The 23300-nt window shown below is 49.7% G+C and overlaps 1 protein-coding gene across 1 annotated transcript in view; it reads right to left on the reverse strand.

Moving 5' to 3' along the window:
* The window catches only part of TLL2 (tolloid like 2), a 101816-nt gene extending 78766 nt beyond the window's left edge, over nt 1-23050 (reverse strand). The window contains exon 1 of the mRNA XM_074590750.1: nt 22897-23050. Within this exon, the coding sequence (XP_074446851.1) occupies nt 22897-23050 (154 nt within the window). The remainder of the gene's footprint in view (nt 1-22896) is intronic.
* Between the last annotated feature and the right edge of the window lie 250 nt (nt 23051-23300).

Consider the following 23300-nt stretch of genomic DNA (forward strand, 5'->3'; position numbering starts at 1 on the left):
ACAAAAAGGTAGTTTTTCCCCTTCCCAACCAAAAAAACCCAAACAAACCACAACAAAAGTGGATCGGCAGGTTTTATCTCCTTTCCTGCCTCTTCCCTCTAAAAAAAAAAAAAAAAAAAAAAAAAAAAAAAAAAGTCAAACTTTACAAACACTCCCCAGAGGGAGATACTACGCACAGAAAATTACAGCGGCACCCTGAGCAGGAGGAGTGGAAATCGTTCACCCTGGCAGCGGAGCGCAGCCCTTCCTTGTGAAGAATCCAGCCACCATCCTGGACTGGCCTCGCCACAAGTATTTAGGAGTTAAAAATAACCTTGGAAAATGAAGCGCTCCACCCCCTGCAGTACGCAAAACATTACTAGAGTAACGCCTGTGACAAGGATGCTTCCGGGTAAATCCCACTGCGGGCAAAAACGGTTCAAAGAAACATATGAATGAAAAAAAAAAAAAAAAAAAAAAAGAGAGGTTAGACCATAAATCAAAATATGAGAATTAGTCACCACTAACAGCTGTTTGGTTCACCTGTTAAGTTTGAAAACACATGGGTCGTACATTTGAAGCCTTTGAAGCTTACAGCAAAGGGAATCCCCTCTGGAGCGGTGCTGCCCATGCTTGTAGGCAGTTCCTGGTGCCCACACGCCCGGGGAAGGGCTCAGCCCATCAAGCGTCTGAGAAGGGGCTCTCGCACCTGCGCTATGCACCTCAGGCAAACTCCCCGTACCACCAATTTGCCCAGAAACAGGCACTTGCCAAGCAACCCACCTTGGTCACAGAAACCTGACCTCCAGTGCCGTGTAATCCAAAGAGCTGGCTTTCCCGGAAGGGGACAATCCTGCAGAATACAGCAATACCCTGGATGGGAACGGTGCTGCCAGCTCAGTGTGACAGGGCCCAGAGTACGGGCTGCTGCAAGGGACACTTGGCTCAGGGAAGCAACTAGAGCCCCCTAAAACACCCCATATCCCCCTAGTAATTCCATGCCTGCTTTAAACTCCTACAAGAAAGCCTGAAAAAACAGACTTTTCTCATGATTTGTATAAAGTAAACAGGATCTCCTCCTTCCCCTTCTGCAGCTCAGAAGCCTGGTCAAATACCTCTCTGGATTTGCACCTTTAGAGACACATGGCAAAGGACCCAAGCAGCTCGCCCCAGTAGACACTCTTTAAGTCTGCTTTGTGGTTGGGAGCATTACGAGACCGTCAGCAGCACACCCATATACAAATACTGCCCTTGCAGACATCCCTGTGCAGCACACAAAATCACAGTGCTGCCATCATAGGAGAGATTTGCATCCTGCCATGGCCTTCCTTCGGGTTGTTCCTTCTGATGCCCTAAAACCTCTTCCTTTCCAGTCAGCCCTATCAGCATTGCTCCCAGAGCGCTTCTTTCACTGCTTCCTCACCCTTTTCTGAACCCCACTGCCATAAACTCTCCATCCTTGTCTTTCACTGTTACTGTCCCATATCAGCTAAATCCATCCATCCAAACATCCACAGAAACCATTCACTGCAGTATCAGAACTCTCATCTTGGTCTATCCCATTGCAGTTGGCATGTATAAAGTCAATGTTCTTAATACTCATTTTTTATTGTCCCAGCCATACACACCACAGTGAGCATCTGCGACTGTGCAGCAACGCAACCCTCCCGGTGTACAGAGCTCCACAAGGATTTAAAGTTCAGAACCTGTCATGGCTCCAGTTATGGAGACATTTTGGATGCAGTTTCTCCCCATACAAAGTTCCTCTCAAGATTCACACCCAAAAGCTACAGCAGTCACAATGCTCTGCTTTCTTCAGCAAGATCTCATTGCTCTCTGTTTACTAAGATTGCTCAAAAAGGTGTAGAACTGTACTCTGATCAAACCTCAGAGCTTTAATCTAGTGTGTTGATATACTAGCATACAAGTGGAAGACACAAGCGAGACAGCCATGGACCATACAGTCTTCTGTTGACACAACTTATCCTGCACCAGCATTGAGCAGTCAGGAAAGCAGTGAAGGGTTAAGTGTCATCACATCCATTCATCTTATTTATGCAGTAGGTGCCCATGAGAAGTTGGGCTTTATCAACGCACATCCTGTAACGTTCTGGTTCTCTGTTTCACTTCAAGCACTTAGCTACGTCTGGGTGAGGACATGCTCCCCACTTCCCAAGCGAGCCAGCTGCACCCTTCACTCGCTCAAACAGCAATGACAAAAGCCTGCTCAAGAATATGCATCTGTTTCATGTATGCTCGTACGGCTAATTTAAACAGTTTCCATATGTTGCCAAAAAACTGTGACTGAATGCCACTTGCAAATAAATGGGGAGATTGTCTGGCGTCCACAGAGAAAGGTTTCATCGCGCAGCTTGGAGCAACAGCTCCTTTGTTCCCAGGTCTGCCTGGGCTTCCCAGCCCCTTCCCCAGTCAGATGCTGCTGACCGGTCCAAACACTACCTCCACTTGGGATCGTGCCACCACAGCAACACGGTTTATGGACCGTGGTGAGTAGACCTGTAGCAAACACCTCAACATGTGAAGATGATCTGTCAGGTCAGGCATTGCAACCACTCCCTGCTGCTGGTTCCAGAGAAGTTATTCATAAGACAGGCATGCTTTTTGCTCAGCCCTCATCCAGACAGTACCATTGGGTGCCAGGGTGTAGCTGTTCGTACTCCCCATAGCACAAATGAGGCACTGGGGCTCCATGTAAGCTATAATTTCATGTTTCCACATTTTCTTGTGCAGCCAAAATTAGCATCTCACTTTTAATGTACCCATTGTGTCTTCTTGCTCAGTTCCAGCCTGGCAACAGGTCATTTGCCATATTACAGCTAGACCACATCCAAACTAATGGCCTGTAGCTGGGCAGATGAGAGGACTGAGCAGACGGGCAGACAAGGCCTTCACTCAGGGGTAGCAGTCTCCAAAAAGTAGATCTGGTCACGGAAGCAGACAGTAAATTTCTCTATTTGGAAATGCAGGGAGGCTACTAGAAGGATTTAATAATTCAAAGCGGAAAAGTACATGGATGCTGCTATTTTCCTTGTTGATAATGGCATGTTATACTAGAACCCCAAGAAAGCGCAACGCAGAATCTGTGTCCTTTGGAACAGGCCCTGCACAGTAAAACCTGCCTCAATCTCTTTAGACAGAACTTGCTGAAGCAGGCACCAAATAGATGCCCCAAAGAGTCATCCAAAGGAATGTTTCTCAGGCTGCCCTGAAGAAGCGAAGCCATTTTTTTGGTCACAGAATCCAAGGTCCTCGCTCCCCAGCCCAGTGCTCCATCCATTAGACAGACCACCTGCCACTTGCCAGCACCTGGGTGCTGGAGTTCCCTTCCCTCTCTTGAAGTTGGGCTTCAAGTCCTTGACACTTCACAATGCTTCAGAAAGGGCAGCTGGACGGAGCAGAAGATGGGGGCATTCAGCTCCACATTCACTCACACACTGGGCTGTCTCCCATTGCCCAAGGCAAGGGGATTCACGTTCACCCAAGCTATCCTATTCCTACACCTAGTGGCCATCACGAAGCATCTCCTCCCTCTTTGGGGGAGCTGTCGGGGACCACAGACACGCTTAACTGAAAGTCCCCCTGGAATCTGATGTAGGGTGACGCACATGAAAAATTACTCATGCAATTGATTCACATGGTTTCCGTCATTCATAAATTCCTGTGCATAAAGGGGAGGCATCGGATTTGCATGTAACCGATCCAGACAGCTGCAGATTTCCATAGGCACTAAGTGCCTGCAGGCAGAAGCCACTCCTCATGTAATCCCATTAAACAGCTGGAATGAATGAAAATGCTGTGCGATTCCGCATGCTAATGGCAGCCACCTCTGCTTCCTCCACTGTTAGTGCAAGGTCCTCTCCAGTTCAGCCTCTTCCTGTGGGTCCAAATTACAGGAGTTATTGCATGCCCTGAACTCTGCAGGAAGCCTGGAGCACATGCAAGTATGAGGCTACAGTAATGGAAGGCTTGCCTTAGAAGGTCCTAGGAACACACTCAGGCTCTCTGTCACAGTCTGTCCCCTCACAGTAAGACCTAGCTTTTGGGGACATCACTGCAGAACACACAAGCCTTCTCATGAACAGACATCAGTACAGTGGAGATTGGGTAGAGAAGGAAAATCAACACACGGCCATCTCCAAAGGCAAGCTGGTGGAATTCAGACAAAATATAATTGCTAGTAGACCCAGCTCCAGATGGAATCAAAGGCTCTGAAGTCAGGAGGATCTCAGGTAGAAGCTGTTTGCCATTTCAAGGCCTTTCATGGCACTCAGCACTGTATCACATCACAGCAGGTATGAAGTGTCGGCATAAAACCACAGTGTCAAGGAATTTGAAGGAGGCATTGTTAATCCTTTACCTCCTAGGGAAGGCCAGAAAGATAGGCTAGCCTAACCAAGCTCGGTCTCCTCCTGCAGCAAGCCTCGCTTGAAGCATCCAGCAGAAGATGACATTCAACAAGGCTTACGCTTCATGCATAGGCAAGTATGGTCAACCTTCCACATCTCCATAAACGCTAACTCAGTGCCTTCCAGTCACATTTGATCACTAATACATAAAACCTTCATGGAAACTGGATGGTCTGTTAGTGAAGATTAGCTACAGCCAGTTTGCTCTCAACCAGCCCAGTCCCTGATTCTCCTCGCTTTCCACAGCCCACCAATACTGGGAGAAGAAAGAAGATGGGAGGGAAGACTCTCCTCCTTGGGACCATGGAGGAACAGTGATGCAGAGCATCAGCACGCGCTCTGCCATGGTGCCACTCAGCTGTCTAAGAGACAGGTTTTTTCATCCTTGCGCAGTGCACGCCTCCTGGCTCTGCACGAGAAGAGAAAGGATCCCTGTCATCACCAGTCCCCTCCGCCCCACAGCTGGACCTATTCCAGGAGTGGCATAATGAAGTCATATAATTAGCGAATATCACAATGCATAAGCAGAGCTGGTGCAAAAGCAACTTCGATTTTGACGTTTCCCAGCCTTAATGAAATGACTTTACACGGGGAATGAAGACAACTTCTTTCCCTGACAAGCTGTTTGTGCCCTCTGGATAGCAAACAGCCTGGTGTCAGGAGCGTGCCTGGCTTTGAAGTGGGAGGTTGCAGTTTGACAAGAGCAGGGAGCAAAGGGGAGAGGGGAGAGAGCTGCTTTCAGGCAGTTGCCAGGAATTAACAGTGCCAGTGAAGTCTCCCTGCGTTGGCCTTGCTCTGTGGCAGTGAAGCCCTTTTTTTGGCTCAGGCTCTGAAAACACTTCCCAGCCCCAGGCAGACCAATGTCAGGAAAAACTCCAGCCTGAAGAACTGCAAAGTAGAAACTGGTTCCAGTTTCCCACAGCAGTAAGCCAGGCCTTGCCAGGAGCACCCCTGGGCATCGGCAGGGTCACCGGCACTGCTGGAAAAAGGAAGGTGAAGTGGGAAATAGGAAGTGGCTCATTTATTGCAGAAGGACACTTGTGCTGGGTCAGAAAGAGGACCCAGCGCATAGGCATTTGCTCCAGCCGCTGCTGGTTTTCATCACATCCTGCTCCTCCAGAAGATGATGGGATTAGCTCAGCAGGAGAGCCCACGGGAGCTATAGCAAACCCCTTTCCTTCCCACCGTTAGTAGGAAGGATGAGCAGGGAGATCTGACCCCAGCTCACTCTCTCAGGCAGCAGGATTCCCGTGCCAGTTCTGGATCAGCGGAAAGCACAACGCAAGCACTTTCCAGAAGGGCTGCCACCGTCAAAAAGAGTTTCCAGCTATTGAGCTATTTTAACAACCCAGCAGCAGCAGATCTGCTCCCCTCCTGTCAGTTATCCCTCCACAGCCACATCAACACCACAACTTTTAACCCACCAAATGCCAGTGCTTCCCTCCATGGTACACACCTGTACTTTAATATTGACCTTGCAAAATTAAAACCACCATAAAGCAGCATTGCCTAGCACAGAGGTCTTCAAGCTGCACCCTCCTGATTCCCCTCCAGATTCTGCACAGACCTGCAGCACCGTGGGGAGCAAAGCTTTACCCACTCTTCACGCACCCGCGAGAGAGGACAGAGCTCCCTCACCATCAGACACTAAGCAGCTGAGAGGAGGCAAATCCACTGGGAAAAAGAGGTATTACCAGGGTCTAGAAGTCTGTGGAAGTTTAGAATTGTAATATTTAAGGTAGTGCAGAAAACATAACTCGGTTCCTAACATACCATTCCTCAAATAAAGCAACCAACACCTGACAATTGCTTCTCTGCACTCAGCCATACAAGTAGCCTTGTGTCCATGTTTCATTCCTTTACCTGGACATTACTGCCCAACATCAGTCTCCATCAGACACTTTCAAATACTCCACAGCATTTGCAGTAAATACACCACTCCTGAGATATGTCGATACGACGGAGACTGTTGAACTACAATGCTGACAGAGGGGTGATGTTAACATGTTCAACCCAATTTTTATTTCGCTCAGCCAGGAGGAAACAGAGAGCACCAAGATCCTTAAGTTTTTGTCTCTAACTGGAACTGCTGCAACAAAAAAGATACTGCCAGCACCACAAAGAAAAAGCTTGCATCCAGCACAGAGATTTATACTCTGCATTTAATGCTGGTTAGGCGGGATGACCAAAGTTCACAGTGTCCTTTCACGTCAAAGGTGTCCCTGCTGCAGGACATGGCCCAGCTGCCCCGCAGGAACTGGGTATCGTCACATGGGGAACCAGTATTTCTGTGGCTGGTGATGGCTTCACATGCTAAGGCTGGTTTTGTCCCCTCGCCAGGTCTGACTGCACATGAAAGGTCACAAGAGCAATGACAGAAGGTGACACAATGGGTCAGAGAACAAGGGAAAGGGGGAACACATCAATGTATTTCTCTGGGCTTATTGCTAGTAGGCCCTTTTGCATCCACACACTAGATGTTGAAAATCAGTCATGACTCATGTGAAACCTCATCTGCTCCACCAGTCCTAGATGCAGGGCAAACAGCCATTGGAAGTCTGGGGAAGGCAACCCAAGGAACTTCAGAGATGTAGATGCGATAAAGAAAACCAAAAATATTCCAAGAGAAAAACCAATGCACTGCACTAAATACACTCGCTTTTGCCATCAGTAGACAATACTGCGTATAAACTACCTGAGGAGGTGCACTGTCACTGCATGCTTTCCAGGTGCCATCAGAATGAGGACAGGTTATGAACTTTCACAAGCTAGGAAGTGTTCCTATCAATTGCTCTTTAAAGCTGCTCTTCCCTAGTCACCCCTAGCTCCTAAGCAGGATCCCAAACTAGCTGAAAGGCAGTTATAAGCTCATATAATCAAAGCTTCACTCTAGACTGGCACGCTCTGGGTTCAGGGCAAACCAGAGAACCAACCCACCCACAGCACTGCCTTCGTGTTTCCTTCTGTTGATACTGATAGAGGACGCGCATTTATTCTCACAGATCTCGACACCTCCGCTTCATCCAACACAGCTGGCGGAGCACTACTACAGATCTACTACTGATTCTATGAAGATTCTCTTTTATTCTTCTTAACCTCTCTGGTTCACCTACTGACGGTCCATATGATGAATACCAACAGCAGCCATCTGTAGATGCCACAACTCGGAGTTACCTGTCTATGTCCACCGTACAACCACATCACAGCAGCCAAATGCTTAGCTGAGACTGGGTAAAGAACAACTTGTTTATCATCTTTCTCAGGGGTCCAGCAGTAAAGGCACAACGTCCTTCCCTGAAATCAGGGCCGTCACAAACACAAGGTGCTTTCTGAAACCATGCTTTCAGCCACAACACCTCACCAAAAACTCCAACAAAGTAACAGGGGTTTCAAACTTCCAGTACTAGATTCCCAGATACCACAGTGGTGAGTACATCCCCTTCCTATACCGTCCTTCCTTCCATCAGCTCCCACCACAATTTTTTAGACACTTCCCTGGCGAGGACAGGCAATGGGGGAGCAATGGCATGTACCTCCTCTGGCCATCCCCTCTCCACTGCGAGTAAATTAATGGGCACATTCGAAATTATCCCTCAAACCTGAGTGGTCCAATGCAATGGCCCACCTGCAAAACGTGCTGCAGAGAAGCACTAAGCAATTCCCATGAGGCGCAAAACACGTCTGCTACTGCCCTCACCATTTCCCCTCCTTTTCCCCAGCCAGTGTGATCTCGGAGTTCTTAAAGAAAAGGTTTTCTTACAATAGCTAAGGATGAGAATTTTCTGCTATTAAAACCAGCTGTGTTTCTCTCAATCTCCCCAAGACAGAGACAACACATGAGAAGCTTTGGTCTAAAAGGAGAGAAGAACGGAAACTGGAAGACAACACTAACTAAACCTCTGCAACACCTGATGCACCGACTCACAAGTGGATAATGAAAGAGTAAAGGGATGCTGCAGTTAAGCTCTGGCACATCTCATCGCAGGAGGCTACGGACACTAAAAGCTTATGCAGGTTCAAAAAGAAAGCAGATGGAAGACAAAGCTATCCAGGATCATTAAGGACAGTGAACCACCTCTGGCTCAGGGATTGAGGAGTCTGCTACAGACGGGGACACTTTTTGGGCTCGCTCTGTTTTACCCTGCTTGTCTACACCTCCCTCGGCATTTGCTGCTGGCTTGAGGGAAACAAGCCACTGAGTTTGTTTTGAGGCAGATCAGCCATTCTTAAGTATTAACAGTACATTCCTAAGGGGTCATTTTAGCTTTAGCAAAGTTCCAAATACAAAGGAACAGATTTATAAAAGGCCTTTAGAAAGTATTTTCCAAGTGCTTATCCATACCTTTAGGCTCCCAACTAACTTTAAAATTCTGGTCTGAACCGCCTTTGGTGGAGAAGGAGAATTTTTTATAAAGCATCTTTAATAAAATGTCAGTATGTAATCATCTCTCTGGGATGCTCCTAGAGAGAAGTCACAACAAAACATGCAGTATGCTGGGCATTGAACGGCAGGACAAGGTACGCGAGCAGAGAAGGAATAATGTGGTTATTATACCAGGTGGTAAACTACTGAACACACAAAGCCACAGATCAGTCTTGATGGCTAGAAAGCTTCTCCAACTCCAGCCACTAGCAGTTTTATTCTGACCCAGCTCAGAGAGCCACAATAACAGGTTGGATCGTTCCTGCCAAACCCCAAAGCACCGCAAACAGTTTCAGAAATTGGGGGGGTGGAGGGGGGGGTGGTGTTCAGAAGAGTTTGCTTTGCAGGGCCCAACTTCCAGGCAGCAAGAGGGGGAGAGAGAAAATGCAAGGCTGAAATCACCCCCAGACACATTCAGCTCGTTCAAAGCTTCCAGCAGGGGGATTTAGCCGGAGCTTAAAGCAGTTCTCTGTGACTCTTTGTCACAGGAGTGTAGGTACAAACAAACAGGAGCCGAGACAAAGGGAGTCAACACACATTTTATTAGTAAAAAGTTAATCGGCTTAAAGTGTGCAACTAAATAAGCAAAGCTTACATTAAAGTGACCCGCCAAGAAAAGATGCCATGGAAATAAAGTTATAGGAAATACAATATAGTCTCTATGTTCTTTTGTAATCCAGCATGATAAATATTCATGATTCTGGGTTAATGGGGTACCCAGCTCTCAGCCACCACAATAGTTTTTTGTTTATTCTCGAGACCATGAACTTTGGAACCATGAACCTGAATTTCAGGACTCTGCATTCATGCATGTTAGCAAAATTCGGGGCAAGGCAGGGGGATGGAGACAACGCCAGGACCTTGGCTTGTGACAGTGTAACAGAGGTTGCTGGCAGGCTTCTGACAATGAATAACAAGAGCCCCGGGATGCACAGGACTTCTGTATCCATCACCATCCCTGCCGCACCACCTGCAGAAGAATGAGAGAAGAGGTACCACCTGCAACACAACCCCATCCCTCACCTCCAGCCTCTCCAGGACACGGCTCATTCCAGAGTTTCTTTCTCCAGAGGATGATGGCATGCTCAGGCCAGACCTCGAGGAAGCAGCAGCTGCATGCATGGCACAGCAGCATCACAGAGCAGGAGAGAGGTCCACTCCTTACACACGGGATGGAAGACCTGTAACCTCCCTAAACATAATCCCTTGAGCCTTCGGATTGACTGAAAGAGCATTTTGCCATTCTGAAAGCAGTCCTGCAGGGAGAGGTCACCAAGCTCCAGCCCAGCGTTCACACTGAATAGCAAACATCCTTCCAAAGCGTGCCATAAAGTGTCCCAAACCTCCCCTAGCCAGCCCCACACCAGTTGGTCCTTTGACAGCGCCGCCTTCTGCTGATAGCAAAACTGAGAACGCTGGCAACGTTGCTATGAGACCTTCCAAAGTCTCTACTCCAAACTGTATTAACAAGTACAGATTATTGTTCCCCCTTTCAAGGTATATTCGCAGTCTTTGGGGTTAATGAAGGACATGAGGAAACTTTAAAATAAACACCAACCAAACAACAAAGAAACCGAAAGTTCAAAGTAATATGAAGAAACCAACTGTAAATGCTGAATCTAATGCATTTTAAGACTCTTGAGCTTGTTTGTTTCCCCACATTGACTCACAACTAAAAGCGAAGACTATGATCCCATAAGGTCTTCAGGAGCTTCATGGTGTATTCCACTCACCAAAGTAACACCCTCTTTCTCTACAAAAATTTCCCATTAGCTTTTCCCCCTTCTCCCATGTAATGTGCTGAACCGTGAAAGCAAGCCTTCAAACAGCCCAGCACCAAACAGCCAGGCCCTGTTTTGCAGAGAGCTGGGAGCACAGCGCTCCGCTCCACATCCCCACGGATCAGTTTGCTTGGTCTGCAAACACAGCTCACAGTCCCTTCACTGACCCCTCAGGGTTTAATTGCCTATTTCAGCCTTTGCAGCCTACCACTTGTAAATAGGAGCCATTCTTCATGCACCTTCCTTTAGGACAACCTGGATGACAAACCTTGCTGTAGCGAGCTTTACTCCTCCCCTTGGGCAGAGCTCGTTCTGACCAGCAGAACCTGAGCAGCCACAGGACAGGCAGTGCACAGGCCAACCATTTCTTCAGAATACAGCTTCTTCTAACAGCACGAAAATCTAAAAGAAACAACAATGCTCCCTTCGATTTTAAGTCTTTGACACTTCGATTGCAATACTTCTATACACAGGACTACCACAAAATATTCATACATCAAGAGGAGGAATTTAGCAAGAGCTGAGAAATTAACACAAAAGATGAAAGTGTACTTTTGGAAGGGAAACTATTTCTCCAACTAGTGAAATACCACCTATCAGTCTGCCTTGAATCACAGAAAGGCTCTCTCTAAAAATCAAATACATTAGTAAACAGCAACAGACTTCTCAAAACTGAGGTAACCTGCCCAGAGCGCGTGTATTTAGCTTTTACTTTTGCAATATTTTACGCTAATGCAGCTATTGCAAAGATAAAGATGACTGTCCAGATGGAAGAATATACAGATGTGCACAGGAGGAGGGGAACTTGTTGGGAAGAAAACATTTTCCACATTCCCTGTGTGGACTTTTGCACACAACGTCCTGTTCCTCCTGGAACAGGGGACACCCCCACGTCCTCCCTCCCAGCTCCAAGGACATGCCTCCTCCCCTCACACTTGCCAGTCCACACCTGTAACGACGGGCCAGTGGGACAGCCCAAACCTGGCCGCTCCTTCCATTTCACACCAAGCAGAGGCATCGCTATGAAATATACAGGAACGACAAAAGCATCAGGACCCAGCCCCCAACACCACCCAGGAGGACAAAAGGAGCTGGCACACCTGATGGTTTGAGGGTCTCCATTTCATGCGTGCTTGGAAACCCCACCACAAACTCACCTCTGCCAGGAGATGAGGGATTGGACAATGGGTGAAGTGGGCAAAAGAACAGAAAATGCTCTTCTCAACGTCCAGACAAAAAAAGAAGGCAGCCAGGAGTTTTACTTCTCATGCCAGCATCCCATGACTAACCAGCAGTTTACCTTAACAACAAAGCTTTCCAAGAAAAGGCAGAGACCTGGGCACTCGAGCAATGGCCTTAGGAGATCCCAGCTCTCTGCCCAGGAAACAGCAAAAAAAACCCACCCCAGCATATCACATATCACCTTCTTACTGAAGCATGAACAAAGAAGAGAATATATGGCAGAAGAGGCCAAAGAGGGGAAAAACAGAAATCAATAGGATCTAACAGAGCGTGACGGAAAATCACTTCCCCCATAAAAAGAGGTTACTTGCCAGGTTAATGAATCTTTTCTGTGCTGTACTTAGACACCCAGGAAATGGAAGGGGTCAGAGGAGCAGTGTGGGTGGGAATGCAATTCCTAGAACATGCTTTCAAGAACAATCAAAGGTTAGAGATTAAATCCTGGCAGCGGTCAACTGCACAACACATCAGCAGCCTGATACATGGGCCAGCTGCAGCTCAGAGCAAAATACACTCCCAACATCAACAGCACAGCAAACAACAGCCTTCTCTCCCCTGCAAAAACAGCCCGACGGGCCACCCCGGCCCCCGCGAAGGGTCAGCCCCAAGAACTGGAGCACCTCTGCCTTCGCAGGTCAGCCGTGCCAGCAGGGACAACACGAAATGGTCTATAGGTCTCTGAGTAACTGCAATAGAAACACAAAAACCAGACAGCATCAGAAGTCACACTGTGCAAATAACTCACAAAGTTCTTGGCCCAGCAGACAAAACTTCTCAAAACTCACTTTTAGGATAAGAGCTGTGCCTTACTCTTGTCAGGAACTCACAGGCAGCAGACAAACCAACAGAGAAGCAACTGGACAACAGCAGGATACAAGATCTGGTGGCCACAGAAGCCTGAATTAGACCTCCGGACTATCAAACACATCTGAAGCCAGGTGCATATAACTTTGAAGGGCGGTTTCTTCTGACTGGAGCCCTACTGACAGGCTGCATAAAAGAAGGGCAGACCCTTGATCTTTTATCACTCTCCTGTCCACATGTAGCTCGAGCTGGCAATAGGCCACTCAAGGAACAGCTCTACTTAGGCCAAAGATACTTGCTGAGGGAAATGCGGGTGCATGACTTCCATCCTTTTCAAGACCACTTAACTCATAGATCAATATATTAGGTCCTCCCACCGCCTGCCAGGATCATTTACCAACTGCCATTTCTCAGTTCGGGGACTCTTGACTCCAGTACAGCTCAAACACCTTGGCCATTCAGCTGTCCAAGCTTCTCCTGCAGCAGTTGCCTCCTTTGCCACCCAACTTCTGCAACAGAGACATGGACAATGCAGCCAAAGTCCCCTTTGTTACCCCTATTTGATGTGGTCTCAGGGTAGACACATTGCACAGGACAGCTGGTCGAGAGAGGCAGAGTTCCAGTTCACATCGTTCAAGCCTACCTTCACACGCTGCCTTCAAGGAGCTACGTCACAAGTTCTCAAGTAGACCTAACACTGGCATTTCTGCAAGATGGAGTTTTGACTTTGGAAGTCCAGTACATCAAAGAGTTTTTATATCTGGGGAATTTTAAAGCAAAATCCATGCCTTACTGAACCAATACCTTCATCCCACAGCATCCCGCCAACACACACATCAGTGCGGACAGTCCTCTACATCCACAACAGACACCTGCCCCTGGAGCAGGGACGGGCCCTTCTGTCAGGTACGGCCACTGCTACCAGGAGACAGGGCACGGTTTGTACATCAATTTCTCTCCTCCAAACTCTGAAATGAACAAACGACCTCCAGCAGGTCTCACCTGAAATTCAGCACGCAAAACACCAACCAAAATAGCTAATTTTGTCAAAGCTCTGAGCAAATGAAAACATTGCTGATGAGGCAATGCTATCTAAGTTCAAAGTCACGCTGACGACAAGGGGGAGACTGGCAACACCCACAGCCATGACACGAGGCCTGGAGAAAGGTAATTCTCAGCACCCTCCAGGACCGCATCAACCAGCTTCTAATAAGGAGACAAAGGGACTCAGCTGTACTCCAACACCAACTCTACAGGAGGAGAAAAATTGTTCAGCAGACCTGAACTTGTAAAAATAACACGGTGGTACGCTCTGCTCTGCAAACAGCTTTGGGGTTTGCGGATGGGGAGGTTAAACAGATGCTTTTTGCTTGGGTGCTGACATTTGCACGAATACAAAATGACTTGAGAGGATGTGAATTTCCGCTCGGGTCTGAAGCTGAGCTGATTCATGGACCGGCAGCAGCTGCAGGTCTCTGACAATTCGTATCAGCCAAACCAGAGGGTGATTTACCAGTGGCTGGGGTTTCGCGTGGGCTTCCTTCAACACGCAGTTAAACATTTCTCTCCATTCCAAGCTGGGCTGACACAAACTGGCCAAGAAAGCAATCAATCATTGAGAGTTCTTTAATCAAGGGCTTCCTTGCACACTTAAGCAGTTCCTATTGATGGGGAACCTTCCTGTTCAGGAAGTGCTAGAGTGGATCTGAACATCAAAGTACAGGCGCCCTTGGAGCTCAGCATTTCTGGGAGGCTCAGCTACAACAAAGGAGGGGGGAAAAAAAACCTAAACAGAAGACCTAGTCACTGAATCAAAACAGCAGCCAGTTTCTGCTCAGTCATCCATCCCTTCTGAGCAGTGAAAGCACATTTCGGCACTAATTGAAAGCAGTTTGGGTGCAGGTTCGTACCTGCAATGCTAGTAATCCAAGACAACCAGGTTGTTCAATATCAGAGGTGTCTCCTTCCTTCCAAGGTTGCCCGTCTCCAAAAAGAGCATACAGACCTTCCTGTCAGGTCAGTGTTCTCCCCAGTCCCAGCACCATCTCCTTGGCACAGACAGCTCTGGACTCTGATTTACAGAAGCCAGCCCCACCGTTTCCCTCTGGTTTCTGGAAGGAAAGGGGACGCTGGGACAGCAGCCCCTCTATTACAGCAAACAGCCCGTTGCACAGAACGGGCTCATCATGCCCAATGCAGCAGGTAAATGCACACCGTCGCACAGGGCTGCTGTCAGGTGGGCAAGGATGGAAGAACCTCCTGATCACTGGGAGAACAGCCTGAGTTACTGCTGGGCTGGGAGAGGAGATGGGGCACCCCACGGGCCGGGGGAGAAACCATCACAGAAAGCAAAGACGGATTTGAGCAATCCTCAGGCAGGGACTGGAGAGAGCTTCAGGAAAAGGGAGACGGGGGAACATCTGAAATAGGTCTGTAGGAAACACAGAGGGAAGCTGGCAGAGACCACAAGGGTCTCTGCAGCAAAGGCAACACAACAAAAAAAAAAAAAAAGGAAATGGACATATTAGAGAAAAGAGGCTAGAAAATCCGGCGTATCAGGCACGCGGCACCTGCGATTTCCCAAGTACAAACGCGCGAGCCTGGCCAGGCTGCAGCAGGTACCTGTGGTTACCCGGCTCTTCCCCACTCGGACTGGGGCAGCAGCCGCTCCCCTGGGAGACACCCGCCGGCACAGGGACAGCAGTCAGAAAGAGGTGGCTTACCAGTACCGTGCAGCTCGTTCTTGGACTAGCTTAGCTCTTCAGCGAGGCATAGACACACTACATAGGGAGAAGAAAGACTCCAAACACAACTGCGAAGGCAGAGTATAATTACACAAGTGGAAAGTGCCTCAAACCAAGATCCCTGTCTCTGTGGACTTTTGAAGCCTGTAAGAACGGCAGCACAGTTTCCAAATGCCTTGGGCTGGGGCTCTGTGGCTTACTAATCTTATGCCACAGAACACCTGAGGAACGAGCAGTCTTCATTGATCAAACCTGTGGAGGCTGCGGTCAAGGGCACACACCTGTGAACTGCACCCAGACCACAAACTTCAATAAAAGCTCCCCTGCTACTGCAGAGAAGTATCCATGACAACTCCAAACACCTCTTCCTCACCCTGCCAGGCTTCTTTAGGGAAATATAAGCCCTCTGTCCTAAACTTGCCCATCCCTTGTCCTGTTCATTGCTAAACCCCAAGGTGTAGCTATAGCACCAAGTGTTACATCTTATGCAGGACAAGCAGATCCAACACGCCACACAAAACGTGAAAGATCAAGCACGTTTTTGTCAGATCCCAAACAGACAGCTAAACACTGGAAGGACTTCAGGCACGGATCTCAAGTGCTCCTTTGCCCAGGTATCATAAGGTTTTGCTCTCAAACTCCCCAGGCAAAGAGCTCCTGTACCTGGGAACCTCAAGCTGCAAGAAAATGGTCGGTGGTTATTTTTTCTTTAAGACGCAGCCATTAACTTGTTCTTGGATTATAGTCTAGGATTATAACAAAATCCACCTTAAACCTTCCCTTTGAGGAGAAAGCTTCTGCTGCAGCTCTCCCTCACTGCAAAACACGGCCTCCCCAACGGCGAACGGCTGCATTGCTGAATGCTTATAAAGACGGGGTGTCTCCGGTCCTCACCCACCTGTTTTCCTGCTGTCACCTCCCAAAGCAGGTAAATTAAAGGCTGAACAGTCTGTTCTCTCATTCTTTCTCAGACCACCCAAAAAGACTCAGTCAACTTCCTCCTTGAGCATTTAACCCTTTCCACAACCTACTGGGGGTGGGGGAAAACGTAAGGGGAATGGTTGCTGGTGAGAGCTTTCTCATTCCTCTGTAACTGTTTGCATCAGCATTGAGGAATCCACGGACTGGGTTGTATCCCAGACTCTTCCCTCAAGGCACACGTGTAAGTACTGGTGGCAAAGAAAGGAAACTTTCTCTTCTGGAAGCCCACATGGCTTCAGGTGTCAGGAGACCAGGATTCAGCTCCCAGTACCGCCACCACCATACTGACCGCCCTTGGGGGAGCTGTTGGCACCCACCACCATCTCCTACAACTCAGAGCCCCATGAAGGTACCAGAGGCACTGGTACCTTCACCGCAGCTGCACTGCCGCTCACCTACACCTTCCACACCAGCTCAGAGGCTTCAAAGCCTTATGGAAAATCCGTAAGATGCAAATGAGATTCCTCCACAGGAATCTGGGATTCCCAAGCAAAGGGAGGGTTGGCACGTGCTCTGCCAGTGCTCCCACCATTGCCAAACCAAACTGGACAACTTGCGAGACTGCAGGAAGGCACTCATCAAGAATTGAGTGGGCTGAATCCACAGCATGGCCTGCAACAAGCTTTCAAGTTCCCCTGCTAACGTGACGGATCCATGCTTCCAACAGAGGAAACAGCATCTGCATCCCGCTCAAAACCCGAGCAATACTTGAGTGACCCAGACTTTACAAATCCTCTCTCCCCTTTCTCATTGGATTACCCCTGCAAGGCTTTCGGTTCCTAACAGTAAATTCCTCGTCTGCCCACAGAAATATCTGCGCGCAACTTCAGATGTTTGCACCGCAACCCAAAGGAAATTTGCTGCCTCCAGAACAAAAGGCGCTGTGCCTTTACAGAGGGAGAGCTCGGAGGAACAGAACAACAGCAAAGCACAGTTTATGTCTCTCTGTGAGAGCTTCTCTCGGGACAGCACTCAGTCATGGTGTGAGAGCTCTGGCGTGGGGTATTTAGAAGCTGGTGGATCAAATCACCAGGTGGAGCAGGAACAGGGATGCACAGTGGTACCCTGCGACCAGGCGAACAGCATCCACCCACAAAGGGGCAGTGGTTTGGCAGGAAAAGCTGCTCTGTCGTTGCCAAACTGCTCCTCTAACAACTTTTCTAGTGAGAAAGAAACAAGGGAGATGGGAATACTGCTCAGTTCCCCAGCGGTGCCTCCTCACACCTCTTGCCTCACTTCTGCCCCTTCCGAGCTCACATCCCCAGCACTCCGCAAAATCCCCAGTGACCAACTCACTTTGCCGGTGCCATCTGCCTGCCAGAGCCCCGATCCCCTTCCTCAGCCTCCCCACACCAGGGCCGCCTGCTTGGGAGCTCCACAAGCAATGGCCCAGGGCAAAGGCCATTTCTCTGGCTCCAAATCTCATGGAAAGAAGCCAAACTTGCCTGCAAGGCTCATTTGTACCTATATGCAATTCCTCCTCAGCAACGCAAACCCTCCTGAAGGGCACTTGAGACAGGCGCAGGCAGCAGGAGCCCCAGACCCTTGTGGCTCCTGCCTCAGGAGGACGTAGCTGGGCAGGCAGGTCTGCCCGTCTCCCGACACAAACACCTGCACAGAGAAACACCATGGCCCGATTGGCCTGAGGGTCAAGACTTGCCGTATGGTCCGTGGTCGGACTTGGTCAACCTATAGACAGGACATGTCACACGAGAACAAACTGCCTAGCCGGAGCAGACAGAACCGTGCCAAGAAACAGGGGACCCTCAATGGTCCCCATCCTGGAAAATGACCTACCGAGGGAAATGCCAGGCGTTGGGAAGCAACACTGCACCACCAGCTCACAAAGGGCAGGAGGCACTATACTAGGAGCCAAAGCATTTAGGAACCAAGATGCTGAGACCAAACTGCAGCTTTTTCTCCTCACCTGCTCATTTGGCAAGTGAAAAAGAGCCTCATCACAGGCTTGCCGCTGGATGGAATGGGTCATCAAGCCTGTAAATATCCAGGGGACAAATTACTCCATGCCCAGCTCTCCTTCCTATTTATGTCTCCCACCTCCCCTTGCTGACTTAAGTTGGACTATACCATCTCCAGAGGTCACTTTGAACCTCAGAGATTATGCTCTTCACCTCCAATTAAAGTTCATATAAGCTTGCACCAATATAACTACCAGAACGAATTGCAGCCTATTTAATTCCTTTGGTTCCAGTTTGCCTGAGGAGCCCCAGAAGGATGCGCTTGTTTTGCTTACCAGGCATCCATAGTTTCTGCTGCTGCCTGTCTGTCGGGCAGCCTCACTCAGACCTGAACCCTGGCCTGGGTGTCTTTAGCTGGACCCTCTGAGCAGCAGATCCGTCCAAAGCACGTGTCAGGCTTATGACATTTTTCCATCTATAAGGGAGCAGATCTGGGCAGGAACCTTTGCACCGTTCCCTTTGACATGCTCCAGTGACCTGCCACAACACTCAGCAAAACCCACCCAGCAGAGTCAGCACTGCCACCTCCCCCCGCAGCTCAAACCCACGGCACAGCCCTGCCGCAACTGCCCCTTTATCACCCATTCAGGCATCCTGCCCTCTCTTCCTACCCTATCAAAAAGGCTGTGGCTGCAGGAAAGCAGCCACAGATTAAGAAAAGGAAATCCTGGATGGCTGGAGTTATGAGGTTGAGCAGCAGTGGGGTTACGGCCCATCAGCTGAGCCCTGGTAACTGGACATGTGTTTATACCAGTAGCTCAGCAGTTGCAGTGATTTAGGAGGTTACTGCCCTGTGCTGTCCATCCTGCCTTGCTGCTGGAGATGATTACACCCTTCGCTAATGCAACAGAGAGGAGCATGTGCCAGGCTTTTCGCTCCCAGACCAGCAGATCAACCATCGACCGTCTGCACTCAAGCTCGGGGCATGAGCTCCAAGGATGAGGAACTGGCAAGTTTCATTTCATAACCTGCCAGATCTAAATCCATCACGGCCTCTGGGTCACAGCCATTAGCCTGCAGCAAAAAAAAAAAAAAAAAAAAAGTAGCAAAGCACTGTAGTTTTAACAGCTTTGGAAAACACGTAAGCGGAGCAGTAGTTTGTCTTCGCAATGGTCCAAGAGCCTGCATACAATCTGCAGCCACAAGACATGCCCAGGAGCCCGTGCCTACAGCAGCAATGGAAACATTCCTGCAAGTCTCACGGCGCCAGCTCTGTTTCCACAGACCATCAAAAACTTCCCCGTGCAAAACATAGCAGGCGCCTGAGCTTTTCACAGCAGGTCTGCAATTGCTGCCCTCTCACCAGGCATGCTTCTAGACAAATACTGACGCTGTCCCACCAGTGGAGAAACTCAGGCCCAAGGAAGTTAAGAAGACTTGTCACTGCTATAGCACATCAGGAAGAGAGTGTGATAGACTTCTTATTAGACAACAGTCCTGACATAGCCCATCTTGGAGGGACAACTCCATTAGAGGTGTCTTCACTTCATCTCACTTACAGAAACAGACCTCTTCACTTGTTAGCCTTGACTGGACTGACCCTTTGGGATGTTCAGCAGTGAACACCTGCTTAGCTCTGTTAACACTGGAAGAGGAAGAAGGCTGCAAATGCAAGGCAGGGGGAGGAGGAGAGGCAGGGTCTAACACAGGTCTGTGTAGTAGAAGCCTTGCTTGCTCTGTTTTGGGGACGACTTGAAAAACTGGAGGCATTCAGTGCACAGAGATAGGTACCTGGCATGGGAGGAGTGTCTTACAGCCCAAGTGCTCTGCACTTTAGGTTGCTACAGCCCACATGGAAAGAAACTACACATCTCTGGAGACATTCAAAACCTGCCTGGATGCGTTCCTGTGCAACCTGCTCTAGGTGAACCTGCTCTGGCAGAGGGGTTGGACTAGATGATCTCCAGAGGTCCCTTCCAACCCCTATCATTCTGTGATTCTGTGAAACCGTATCAAAGAGCCAGAAAGCACGGCCAGTCTGGTCAGACTGCAAGAGTCAGAGTCATATGGTCCATAGGAAAGAAGACTGAAACACGGGAGAGGGGGTAACAGTGCTCACTGGTGAGAAAGGCTGCAGCAAAGCAGAAGGCACTGTACTGTCCTCCACACCCACGCAGACTCGGGGAGAAAAGCAGACTTAAATGGCAGTTCTGGAGCCTCAGGTCAGACAACAGAAAAGCCAAAGCAACACCGGGCCAGGCTGCCTGGCAGCCCCCGCCGCAGACAGAGGTGCCAGCACTGGCAGAAACACCAGCCTGGCCCTGGGCTCCAGAAAAGCACTGTGTGACCTCCAGAGGTCTTGTTCACTCGTTCCTCTCTATGGGAAAGAAGACATTAGAAAAGTATTAGAGGCAAGCCCTGAGAAGTCAGAATATACAGATCATTTCTGCAATTGATCCTGACTGAATTGAATTGACAGGAATAACACACATAATGCTTTTCTCCCCACCAGGAGAAGAGGTGAGGACATACAACGCAGGGAGGCTGCGTTTGCAGTCCAGGCTCTTCTCTGTGTACATGCAGAAGTGAGAGGCAGAGAGCCTGGAAGATGCGGGGGCTGCAGGAGAAAGAAAGGGTCTTACAGTAAAGGCAGGTAAGTGGCAGGTTGGGGAAATGTTTTTTTTTTTCCCTTTTCTGCTGCAGGTTCCCTGTTTGATGTCAGTCAGTCAATTAAAGTAAACGTTCTCTATGTGGTCCTTAAAGGAGCACTCCTCATCCTCCACGTACTTGACCTGACAGTAACACCCAACAGTCCCAAGTGCAAGTGAGGCACACCAGAGGTGACGCTGTACTTTTGAGGAGAAAGCAAGGATAATACATTTTCAGACGGGAAGGCCAAAGCACTGTACCTGCCTGTCTCCAGGTCTGAACCATAGCTCTTTCATTAATAACTACTTTCACTGGAAAGAGAGAGATACGAAGCCATTCAGAAGTAGACACAAACACAGTAAAGCATATTTGTGTGGGCTGGGTCCCATACTGATTAAAAAGAATTTAACCCCCCCCCACCAAACCATATATCAAGTCACAAATGACTAACTGATCAAGGGAATGTTTTGTACAAAAAAATACTCCGTGGAGAGAAGAGGACCGAGTTGAATTTCAGAATAAAATCAACCACTCATGACAGCCCATGTGCAAGGTCAGTTAAACAACTTGCTATACAAGACGGGGGAGCTCTGATAGACATTGCTCGTCTATGCGAGCAGATACGGCTACAAGTCCCCTAAAAGCAGTCAGGAGAGAGCTGATAACACAGGAAGCTATCACGAAGGGACACTGAGGAACACCTAGGCGAGCACTTGGGGCGGGGGGAAAGCCCCAACTCAAAAGAGAGACCAAAACCACCACACACAAAGAAACTCATTTTTTTTTTCAATTCCTACAGTATTAAGAAAACAGGACTTTGCGCAAAGTTATCTGTAAATGGAACAAGACTAACAAGGTATCGATTGCCAATTTCCCAGCAGAGAAGCAATTCTCAAGACCGCAACATTTGCCGATAGCCGGAACCAAAAGGAGTAACAGTCACACTGAGAGTATGACCCAGTTTTCCAGAGAGAAAACCTGGGTTCGAATTAAGCTAATAGGGATGACAGAAGCTCTTGGGAGAAATGAAGCAGTTAGAAAGGGTTACAACGAGCTCAGGAAGGACTGAGCGCAGTCTAACAGGGCGACGAAAAACTCTGGAAAAGGGAGGGAGGCAGCAGCTGGAGGGATGCGGTAACTTGCCCACAAGCAGCTGTAAAGTCTGGGGATTCGCAGGGAAGCTCGGCTGGAGCCCGGGGGTGTGGTGGTGGCCGTCCCTGCCCGCCGGGGAGCCCCGGGCGAGCCCCCGGGCAGAGCGGTAGCCCGCGGGGCTCCGTCGTCCTCCTGCCTCCGCGGGGCTCGCACCGCAACTCCCGGCCGGAGGGACCCCGGGACAAGTCGGAACAGCTGCCGACAGGCTGCAAAAATGCACAGAAAAAGCTGAGATGGGCGGGAGGGGCAAGGGGGGGGTGTGGGGGGGGCGGGGGTGGAACGACCCCACCAAAACGCCAAGTACCGCCGGGCATTTCCCTACGGCTTTGCAGAGGCGATCGGGCGTGGGAGGGGGGCGGGTAACAGGTAGGGGGAGAGAAAAGATGGGGGGAGCGTGAGATAATTTTTTAAGAAAAGAAACAAAACAGTTTTTTAAAGAACCCAATTAAAAAACAAACAAAAAAAACCCAAACAAAAAACAAAAAAAAAACAAAAAAAACAAAAACAAAAAAAAAAACCACGCGGGGCTGCGACCCGCAGGTAATGAGGGCAGCGGGGCAACCAGAAACACACACACACACACCCCCACTCCTCACCGGCGGGACGGGTGCCCGCTGGGATGCGGGAGAACGGCGGGATGCCCAAGGGGCTCCCGCCGCGGCCAGGTGAGCCCGGGACCGGTGGCGGGCGACACCGGGAGGTTACCGAGAAGCGCTTGTGAGGGACACCTGTCCGCCACCACCGTCCTTGCAAACTTCTCCCGGAGTTACCGCCCGCTCCCGCTCTCCCCCCTACCGGCTTTACAAGGGTCGCGGTACTCCATCATCTCCTCCGCCGCCTCCTCCGGTTCCCCCACCCTTAAGGCATCTCCCCGTCCTCCCGTCCCGGCAGTGGGTAGAAGTAGAAGAGACAGCAGCAAACGGCGGAGCGGGCCGACCCCGCGGCCCATAGCGACGGGAGAGGGCGGCACGGCTGCCCGGGGATGCGGGCACTGCAGCCCCGCCGCTTCCCGCGGCGGCGGGGCGGGCGGTGTGTGTGTGGAGGGGGGTACCGCAGCTGTCACTCAAGGGATGTTCAGCCAATCAAGTCCACGCCCGCGTCTCTGCCCCGCCCCCGACGGACCCCCGATGCCCCGCCCGGCCCGGGGCGCGGGTCCCCCGCGCCCCGGGCCGGGCGGGGCATCGGGGGTCCGTCGGGGG

Source organism: Larus michahellis, chromosome 6 (genome assembly GCF_964199755.1).
Source record: "Larus michahellis chromosome 6, bLarMic1.1, whole genome shotgun sequence".
NCBI lineage: Eukaryota > Metazoa > Chordata > Aves > Charadriiformes > Laridae > Larus > Larus michahellis.